Below are 11,146 nucleotides of genomic sequence, written 5' to 3'. Positions count from 1 at the left end.
TAATCCTGTAACTTTCCAGAAACAAATTCTGAAATCATTCAATAACAAATATATTCAAATGTGAAGACAAAAATATGTTATTGCTTCCTTTGTGCAACAATTTTCTTCCCAAAAGTTAAAACCAAAGAAAGAAAAAGGAAAAAAAAAAAAACTTTGTAGTACTTCAAGACCTTCCAATCTATGCAAGTTGATGCCATGGTTTTTGAATGGAGCATAAAAAGCCACATCCTAACAGAGTGGAGATGGTCAAGAAGCTCCTAGAATTTTGTCATCATATTTGCTCTCTAGCATAGGAACTCTCAACTTCGCCCCAGGAAGACACATAATGATGAATGAAATATATATGCAGCCCCAAGAAAGGAAGCATCCTGCATTCCAAGCAAGGAAGTACTCAGCCATTACTTCTTGGTGAAACTCAAAATGCTTAAGGCCAATTGGTGCTTCCATGTCTTTCATTCTACAGGTGCCAATCATATCCCCCGGTTCAGGGAAAAAAGGGTTTCTCAGGAAATCATGCATGGCACCTCTGGACAGCAGCTTCCTAGTGATTATCTGTTAAGTAAATTAGCTTTATGTCAAAAAAGGAAACATCATTGCACTGGTGCTTCACATCTAATTGGCTACATTGTAATGTTTCATTTACTCTACACATTATTTCTACACATTATTGAAATACCAACAACATGGCTCCTAAAAAACAGATTATATTTCTACCTGCTCAATCTGCTGCCTGAGTTGCATGGCACTTCTTTCGAAAATCCTCAAAGTCAAAGGTCATGCTGATTTCTAATTGAATCTCAAAGGGTACTAAATACAGCAACTTGCAACTATCACTACCTGAAAATGAAATGCTTTCTGTTATGTACGCTCAAAAGCATTGTCAAAACTGCAAGGGCATGTTTCATTGGTTTCATGAGGTTGGCATTCTAGTAAATAGGGTGAAGCAAGATAAATCTTACTAATATTTTAGAGGACAAGTCTTAGAAGTATCTTGAGTAGAAAGCATTACTTAGACATAAAGATTTATATCATTAAAGTGGCCCAAAGATAAGCAATCCAAATGACCTTAAGTCATCAGTCCATCACTATGATTGTTCTCTCCATTGCCAGAGAACCAAGATCTCTTGCAGGCTAGGTGCAGTGACTTCTGATATAAAATTTTATTGGACAATCCCTGCTTCATCAATCAACACACTTTTAAGGCCAGTGCTTGTAGCATATCTATCTTGGATTTTGTGCTTGTATCATGGACAGCCCGTTGGTCAACAGCAGAGCCATAAGAAAGAAATTTGTAAAAAATGAGAAAATTCTAAAGCTTGTGTACAGGTCTAGTCTTTTGTTGTTAAATGGAATTAAGAAAGGACAGAAAACTGGTGATTGAGAATAAGAAGTTCATACGAGTGGACCTATGAAGGATGACATGATGAGATATCTCCTCTTCAGCTTATGCTTTCTGCATTTCCTCTCAAGCACAGTTTCTGGAAAGAGAATACACAGCATGCTACAATATTCTTCTTTCTTGGCAGTGATGAACCACATATCTGGGTTTTCCTCGCCATGAAACACTTTATCACAGAGGAAGATAAACCAAAATCCCATGCATAAGCTCCCTAGGGCAAATAGTTAGAAAACCTGGCTCCAGTGCTCAAATGCTTAGAACCCAAATTGATTAATCTACTTTGCATGTTACGTTCTATGCATTAACTTAAGGTATCTGAAAGCGTAGATCTTCTTATGAATGAATGGAGTTCTCTAACTCTTTATATACCTTCAAACCAAATGTAAAGCAAAATGTTGTATAAATAACAAAACAGGAGCAATCCACCTATGATGACGATTTCAAAGAAATGAAAGCTGCTAAACATGGCCTTTGATAGTCATTTTCAGCCTAGAAAAAGAAATCAACTTCTGTAATTTTTTTTTTTTTAAAAATCTAGAGTCTAATATATGATTATTCAATTCAATTTGTAGGAATTGGAAAATCTTCTTTCCCTGTTAAAATAGAGGGGATAAGAAAAGGGAGGATTTTCAAATTAAAGGAGTTAATCAGGAAGACTATATTGCAGAGGTTAACAATAACAACGGAACGGATTCAAAGGAAATTGTTGCAGATTTTATGTTAAATCCCAACCCACAATCAGAATGAGAAAAAGGTATACCAATTGAGAAAGGGATTTAGGCAAAATATAATGCTAATATAGTTGGATATACTATAAATTGGGTTGATATTAGAATTCATTTTACTTTCTGTAATATTCCTTTTGGAAATTAGGAGTCAAATTGTTAAATAAGGAAAATAAGAACTCCATCTTCTAAGAATAAGAACATGTATACACCTCTTCTTCCTTCTAGATGTAAGCCAGGCTTTTCCTTCCTATATATTAAACACCTTCAGCCACAAAGGGGAATTGCGTGCCATTCAAATCCAATTATAACATACAATTAGCTAGGTGCGGTTTCAAATGCTTGAAAATTTGCATGGACTATTACAGAGAGCAAAATGGATCACTTATCTAGTCTACTTACCATGCATCACCAGGTGCGCCAACAATGGCTAAAGAACAGGTGTTCGAGTATGATTACGGCTTCCCTTGGAAGGAATTTCATGGCTGATTACTGCAAAGCACAAAGTAAAAAAAATACTTTTTCAGAAAGCAGCTTGGAATGGTGGACGACAGAAGGCAAAATAGTTCATGATATAATATAGTTGCAGTACATTGCTTAGTTGCTTGTAGCACACAATTATTTAACGCCAATTTTCTGAGATATAGGTGATTCAACATCAAAGAATATGATCTTTACTTTGGGTTTCGAACTTTTTGTTCTTACTCCTCCCATAAATTTTTTGCAACATCAGAGGGCTTAGCAGGGCTGATCTTCATGTCCTTTACCAAATAAGATTTCCGAGAAAATAAGCCTGAAATTGAAATTCACCCAAAGTCAAAAGTTAGTAAAATGCTAGTGTTCAAGATTATTAATTATCCAATAACAGCTACTTCAAAATAGTTTTCAGTTAGCTCATTGACTTCAAAAAGGCAGTATCACTTTATTCATATAGTACCTTTATGGGAAATGAGGAATGCAAGGGAGCTGTCTTTTACAAACATCAAAAGGATAGCCACAGGCCACAGAAAACGACCTTCTTTTGGTCCTTAAATAGCACAACTAAGTCTTAACTAAGTTAATAAGAGACAGATAAAAAAAGTACAATGTTTTCAAATGAGAAATCTAAATGTGAAACTACATAATTGTTGGACAAGTGGCATGCATAACTTTTATGTTTAGAATGTTGAAATATTACTATTTTGAAGAAATGCGCATTATTGGAAAATGTGAAATGGACTTTTAACTCATTTCAAAAAATTAAAAAAGAACAAAACATGAATGAAAATTAATAAAATTTGTTGCAAAGCATGAAATATGGCCTTGTATATAATTGGTGACTATAATTAGGATTTGGGGAAACACTCTGAACAATGGATAATGGCTAATAGGAATTATCAATAGTAAACAACAAAGAAGAGTAACCATTTATACCAATGCTTTGAAGCCGAAAAGTGATCAATGCCCATCTCTTTTCACGTCTTCACCATTAATAGTGATGGTTGGAATGTGAGAGATATAGGGCCAGCCATCCCCTGTCCCATTTCTTAAACATCGTTCCCCTAGAATAGGGCAATCAAAGATCTCCAATACTTGCAGGGTCCTTTTCTGGAGAAGATGGCACGGCAGCGACTTCAACTTGAGGCAACTATTGATATTCAAGGAACGAAGACATGGCATGATTGTAGTACAGCAAGAGCCATCATGTCCTATGCTTGTGGATAGGTTCCCATATTCCCACTCTTCCCACTCTTCCATAAATTGAAACTTGAGATGCTTCAAATTAGGGAAGGCAATATTGTTGTTATTACTAGATGATGAAGAAGATGATGTTTGTCCATCTTCTCTTTCTAATCCCATAAATTCTTCACCCACTCTTTTCACTTTCTTCATTTCCCATATCTCCAGATGTTCAAGGAATGGTAACTTTCCCATGGGAGGCAAAGTTTTCCAATTGAAACAAGCCCATAGTATAACCCTCTTAAGCATAGTCAATGACGCCATCCAGCTGGGGTATACAGTTGGACCATTCATGCGATTTATGTTCAAAGATTCCAGATACGAAGGTGGTTGTAAGGCTTCAAGAACAGATGCTTCATCCGTAATTCTCTTATCAAGAACAGATGCTTCATCCGTAATTCTCTTAGTTTTGGCATTGGAATTAAACGATAGAGTCAAATTACGGAGGCCAGTCTTATTCTGAAGTATCGCATGCTCTGCCTCATTCCCTGTTCTCTCATTTTCCAATCCTATTATCTTAAGATTCCCTTGAAGATTACGGACGCCAGTCTCATTCCGAAGTCCTGCATCCCCTGCCTTATTCCCTGTTCTCACATTTCCCAATCCTATTATCTTAAGATTCCCTCGAAGATGAGCCAAGCTTCCCAAATCACTAATGTTGCATCTACCCTTGATTCTCAAAGCATCAAAGCTATAGACAACAAACTCTTCTAATGTCTGTAGACATGTTAAACTTCGCATTCCAGGTGGCATGGAGTTGCATCCATATGTTCCTGCATTTTGAAGATGTCTCAAGTTGACTAGCCTTTCAATTCCAATAGGCAATTCTTTAAGACTTGAGCACAGCCTGATGTTTAGAGTTTGTAAGTTAGGTAACTCACACAGTGTCTCAGGCAATCGTTCCAATCCTTTATTTCCCTCCAAATTTAAATATCTCAAATGTATCAAACATCCTATTGCTCGTGGAAGTCCTTTAATTGCACTTTGCTGTCGAAATCTCTTGCTACTCAAGTCTAGCATTCTTAAACAAGTCAACTGATCAAATAATCTCGGCACAGATATCTTTAAATTTGATAAATCAAAATGACTCAAGTCAACTCGGAGGCTACGTAACTTTTTGAGATTATAAATGGGATTTGGAATTGCAACATGTTCATCATCAAGAATGAATGTTAAATGACGAGCATTTTCATAATAACAGTCAACTATTTGCTCTTCAATACCGTTGCTTGCTACTAGAAAACATTCAGCTTTTCTCAAAAGTTGAGCAAATTCATGCACTATATCATGCATTTTGCATCGAATTATGCTATCATCATCTTCATCTTTTTCAAACTCTTGAAAGAAAGAACGCATTGCTAAGTTATCAAAGTACTCTTCACCAACAGTCTCCATCTTAGTTCCTTGCATTTCTCCAAGAAAACCTTGAGCCATCCATAACTTGATCAACAAATCCTTCTCTATCTTATGATCTTTCGGAAAAATGGCACAGTATGAGAAGCATTGCCTTAATGGCGATGGCAAATCATAATAGCTTAATAGTAATGGAGAAAAAAGACCTTTTTCAGCCTCATCAAGCTCCCACATATGACTATCCAAGATTCTTTGCCATTGTTCTCTAGATCTCTTGAAACGTAAGAGACCTCCCAGAGTTTTTGCTGCAAGTGGCAAGCCCTGACACTTATCTGCAATTTTCTTACCAATATCTTCCAAACTGTCACGCTCTCTGCCATTCCTTCCAAAAAATGCTATGTGACTAAATAAAGACCAACAATCTTCTTTGGATAACTTCCCCAACTGGAATAATTTGGTGCAACCCATGATAGTAGCAACATTCTCCTTACGTGTGGTGACCAAGATTTTGCTTCCTTGGGAACCACCGTTAAGACAGTATTTCAACGACTGCCACTTCCTCTCATCCTCAGTCCACACATCATCTAGGACAAGAAGGAACCTTTTTCCCACAATAGATTCGTGGATTTTCTCTAGTACAGTACTCAACTCACTAAAACTCGAGGCAACACCCGTTAGAGTTTCAAGAATTGCTTTTGCAATCCTCATCTCATCAAAAGGATCTGAAACACACACCCATATTTTCTTTTGAAAATAGGCGTTCAGGTCTTGATGGTTGTAAACTATTTGGGCTAAAGTTGTTTTCCCTATGCCTCCCATCCCCACAATAGAGATTATAGGGATTCCCCTTTTTGCATGGTTATTTTCACCTAGCAACATGCTCATAATGGTGTTTCGATCTTGGTCTCGACCACATATTTCAGATTCATCAATAAAGTATGTGGTTTTTGGTCGTTCAGGTCCTAGATCGTTATTCGTATTTAGATTAACTATGAAAGCGTAATCATCTTTCTCCTTGGCAATGGCTTGAAGCCTCTCATTTAGCTCTTTGATCCTGACAGCAATATCACGACGTTGAACAAGTCGTGGAATAGAAACGCCTGAGGGCTGAATCCAAGAGCATACCTGACTCAGAGGAGTTGAAGTTGAAGGGCTTCCATTATATCCCTCGATTTGCGATCTGAGAATTGCAGTGTTCCACTCATCCAACACGTCTTCAATGTCGTAAGATACGTTTCTAAGCTTATCAAGCCAAACTTTAACAGCTTCCTCCTTCACTTGTCTTTTCTCTGCATCTACAAGGACAGCTCGGATGGTCCGAAAAGCGCTGCTGAGATTCTTGACTTCTTCGTTTACACCAACAACAAGTCTTACCCCGTTTCCAGCTACTTGAAGGCCGATTGATGTTAGTTGTTCTAAGACTCCAGAAACAAGCGCGTCGGCCATGGTAGGAGAGCAAATACTTGAGAATTGACGGGATAGAGAGAGGAGATATCTAGGGATAATTGCCAGACTAGAGAGCTTCAATTTTTCGTTTGACTTCAGCTAAGCTTAACTTCTGGTTCGTACGTAAATTATTATTGAATTTGAGGCTAAAATGTCATTGTCCCTAGCAGTGGAGGACAGATCATCTTGTTGCTTTTCGGAGATCACGAAATTGCATCCAAATTACACAATACCTTGCCTTTTTTCTTCGCCCAATTAAATTCCTCCAACAATTAGCAATGGGCCGGTGCACAGTTCTCTCTACGTAAGGCAACAATACGAAATTGTCCACAGCTTACTTTTTTGGATGTTAAATTCATAATAATACTTAACCAAATATATGTACTCTGTGAGATCTTTGATTAAAAATTGTACTCTTATTTTTTAGTAAAATTGCCACTTGTTGCTTTTGTTTAATTCGAAAATTAGATCTTTATTATTTTAAATATTTTAAATAGTATTGTACTTAGCATTAACTTTTTATAGTGCCGCTTGCCGACAATTTTAGGTAACAAATTACTATATGCATTGCCGTTTTATCTTATTTAATACGCAATGAGTGTGCATCGACAATAATGAACATAGATTTGTGAAACTCATTCGGAATTTAGAATAACTTATTTTATTTAAATTTTAAAAATTCTTTAAATTTCATTATATATAGATGGTCAACTACAAATCATATGAAATTTATATTATTGTCACTTAACAATTCTCTTCCTTCAATCAATATTAAAAAAAAAACATAGTAAATCTTACATGTGCGATATATAACTTTTCCAGTAAACATATTAACTCAATCACATGGTATGAATTTCATTTAAATAACAAGCTCATAGAAGCCAATGACATCATTGAATTATATGTGGGAAAACTTTTTTAATGTATAAAGATTAGGATCTTTTATAATTTAACATGTGAAAATTTTATTTTATCATGACTTGCACCTGATAATTAATTAATTGTTAATGCATGTGCATCTAGATTTCTATTGAAAAACACCTTATTTTTCTTGTTTATAATTATTTGCACTTACATCTCCAAAACTTTGCAGGATAATACGAAACCAGAGATAGAGTCACATATAGACCAAGGGCAAGACCTCTGAAAAGATGACAAAGGGACTTTGCCCAAAAAAAAAATGAAAAAGAAACAAACAAACAAATGCCGACGCCTAAATGCAACGGTTGGCGAAGGCTAGGAGCCACCCAAAGACCAAAGACCTAAAATATCAAGACGTAATTTTAAGGTGACGGTTGGAACTGTATTTGTTTTCTTAGGCGCTGATCATAGTTGCACTACCTAGAATCCAAATTATTTACTTCAATTATCAGGACTTGGAGCATCTTTTACTTCTAGCTAGCTACCTCAAGTTTCCGAGTAATATCGTCTACCTGGACATACTCAACCATATAAACCCCTTTTTGTTCTCGTCCATGTTCCGTGTCTATATATCTATAATCTATAACTTAACTATATATAAAAGTATAGCTTTTGCTATTGGGGAGTGCAGTTACAAGAGAAACAGTGGAGGGTTGGTACGGTCGTTGGAGTCAACGAGGGACAGCGAACGTAGGAGGGGGAAGACAAGATGATATATAGGAAGAAACCTGCTTACTGTGGACGTGGACATCATCGGCCCGAGAATAACGAGGGCATCGTTGGAGGAAGTTTTTGAAAACTATGGGAAGGATGGACCTTTACACCGCCAACATAAATGCAGAACAGAGGAGGAGACAATCGTTCTTTGCCTTCGTTAGACGCCGAGATGAGGAAGAATTAAGGAGGGTAGTTCTCTAGGGGAATGAAAGACTGATTGATGGGGTGTTAAGAAGGCCTCTTTTAGCTGGAAAGAATGTAGAGTCAAAAGGAAGGAAACATACAGGGGCATCCCAATCATGAGGGGTGTTCGTATACCTAAAGATAATAAGAGAACATACAGAGAAGCTCTGATACAGGGTAAAGAGAAGGAGCCGATGGAGGAGAGCATATCAAGGGAGACGGAGGATGACACGGTAAAGGACAAGAAGGAGAAAGAGGAAGCAAAAACCAGAAATAGGGGTGATGATAAGGTTTGGGAGATCGAATACCGTGTCAATGAGATAGACTGGCTAAGCAGGAGTGCTATTGGATGCATCAGAGGTCCATTCTACTATAAGATAGTTCAATTGGTGTTATTTTACGAGGGTACCTCTGTACTAATTCAACCGATGGGAGGTTTATAGGTGCTACAGACATTTGGGGAAGACGACGAGATGAATGTCCTATTAAAGACATTCCCGAAGATATTCTTCTTGTGGTTCGAATTGTGTTAAATATATTTACATGCACATGTATATACAAATACATAATAATGAATAATAACAGAAGTAGAAACAAATAAATATAAGTAAATATCAACTATTATTTGATAATAGTGCACCTTTCTTCGTTGCAAATAAATTCACTAAATCAATAATTCAATAAGGATCACGACACTAACCTCCAACTATAACAAATGTCAAGCTTCTTCTTTCACAAGCTCACCTTTAGAGTTACTCAGTCTATTTCTAATGAGTTCTTCTAACCTAAATGGTAATTTTACAGTGATGGTAATACGATATTTGTTTTTTAAAAATTACCTTGGGTTGGGGACCCATACGTTTATTTTATAAGCAAAATCATTCCCATCAATGAGATACTATTATCTTAAAATTAGAGAATTTTAAGGATAATGGGAAATATTATAATTCCATTCAAATAATGAATAGTTATCACAATCTTATTAAAACCATATCACTTATCATGGAAATTAAAAGTTAGGATCATTAAAGATAATGTGATTTTTAATTTTAAAATTAAAAAATTCCAACATTCTTCCACTTGGTTCAAACATTTATTACACAATTATTTCTGCAACATGATAGGCTTATTCCCTATATACTTAAAGAAAAAAATGGAATTACATGAATCATGGCATTAAGTCCTTTTATAAATAAGTATTACCTTCCATGTATTACAATGCAATTTTTCCTTTTCTGAATAAACTTCATAACATTACTTTATGAATAAACCTCAAATGTTTATTTTTGGTCCTTATATATTGGTTGTTCTCAAACATTAATGTATACAATCATAAATGAGAAAACAAACAAAAAACAGAGTTTCATTACAGAGAAAAATGTGCTAAAATCTCAACTCAAATGGCAAGTGACAAATCGACAATTAATCCCATTTTCGCTACATGATCTTTGAACATTTTTTGTGGCATGCCTTTTGTCATAGGATCTACAATCATTAACTTTGTATGAATGTGTTCAATGAACGCTTCATTTGATTTAATGTGCTCTTTGATGGCTAAGTACTTAATGTCGATGTATTTACTTTGACTTTCATTCTTATTATTCTTAGCAAAGAACACAACAGCAAAATTGTTACAATATAACGTCAATGGCTTAGAGATTGATTCAACAACTCAAAACTTAGAGAAAAAACTCCTCAACCAAATACCTTGTGATGTAGCCTCAAAACAAGAAACAAACTCAACTTCCATAGTAGAAATAGCAACCAAAGATTGCTTTGCACTTCTCCAAGATATAGCTCTTCCAGCAAGGATGAAGATATATCTAGATGTTGACTTTCGAGAATCAACACAACCAACAAAGTCTGAATCCGAATATCCAACAACTTCCAAGATGTCGAATTGTCTATATGTAAGCATGAAATCTTTAGTCCCTTGAAGGTACCTCATGACCTTTTTTGAAACCTTCTAATGATCTAAGCTTGGATTACTTTAATATCTTCCCAACATTCCAACTGTAAATGCAATATTTGGTCTAGTACAGACTTAAGCATAAATCAAGCTTTGAATAGTTGAAGCATATGGAATGTTTTTCATTTGTTCCCTCTCAAGTTCATTCTTGGGGCATTAGTTCAAATTGAACTTGTCACCCTTCACAATAGGTGTCACACTAGGTGAACAATCTTTCATTCAAAATCTCTTTAAAACCTTATTGAGGCTTTTTGAGACAAACCTAAGATACCTTAAGATCTGTCTCTATGAATCTTGATGCCAATGACATAAGACACTTTGCCCATATATTTCATGTCAACATGTCAAGAGAGAAATTGTTTTATCTCATGTAGCAATCCCATATCATTGGTTGCAAGCAAAGTATCATCTACATATAAAACCAGAAAGATGATTTTACTCCCACTAACCTTATGGTATATACATTGATCCATAACATTCTCTACAAAACCAAATAAAGAGATAACGTTGTAGAACTTTAAATATCACTGACGAGAGGCTGTTTCAATCCATATATGGACTTTTTAAGTTTGCAAACCAAGTGTTCACCTTTATTTGAAATGAACCCTTCAGGTTGTTTCATATAAACCTCTTCCTCTAAATTTCCATTGAGGAATGCCGTTTTCACATCCATTTGATGTAAATCTAAGTCAAAATGAGCAACTAATGCCATGA

At 35.8% G+C, this 11,146-nt stretch overlaps 1 protein-coding gene across 13 annotated transcripts; it reads right to left on the bottom strand.

Moving 5' to 3' along the window:
- Positions 1–34: 34 nt before the first annotated feature.
- LOC110423814 (disease resistance protein RGA2-like) lies at positions 35–6,882 on the bottom strand. 13 transcript variants are annotated; one of them, XM_021438201.2, is made up of 5 exons: positions 3,538–6,882; positions 2,717–2,917; positions 2,527–2,616; positions 715–1,610; positions 35–552 (listed from the first exon to the last, which is right to left on the bottom strand). In XM_021438201.2, the coding sequence occupies exon 1, from the start codon at positions 6,640–6,642 to the stop codon at positions 3,562–3,564; it is 3,081 nt and encodes a 1,026-aa protein (XP_021293876.1). In that variant the 5' UTR covers positions 6,643–6,882; the 3' UTR covers positions 35–552; positions 715–1,610; positions 2,527–2,616; positions 2,717–2,917; positions 3,538–3,561. The 13 variants fall into 13 exon arrangements, with proteins under 13 accessions (XP_021293876.1, XP_021293877.1, XP_021293878.1 ...); XM_021438202.2 differs by having other exon boundaries at positions 715–1,565; XM_021438203.2 differs by having other exon boundaries at positions 715–837.
- Between the last annotated feature and the right edge of the window lie 4,264 nt (positions 6,883–11,146).

This window comes from Theobroma umbraticum, unplaced genomic scaffold (assembly GCF_002168275.2).
Source record: "Theobroma umbraticum cultivar Fairchild unplaced genomic scaffold, ASM216827v3 scaffold_204.0, whole genome shotgun sequence".
NCBI lineage: Eukaryota > Viridiplantae > Streptophyta > Magnoliopsida > Malvales > Malvaceae > Theobroma > Theobroma umbraticum.
The sequence above is the reverse complement of the archived record's forward strand: the minus strand, read 5'-3'. Positions and strand labels throughout refer to the sequence as shown.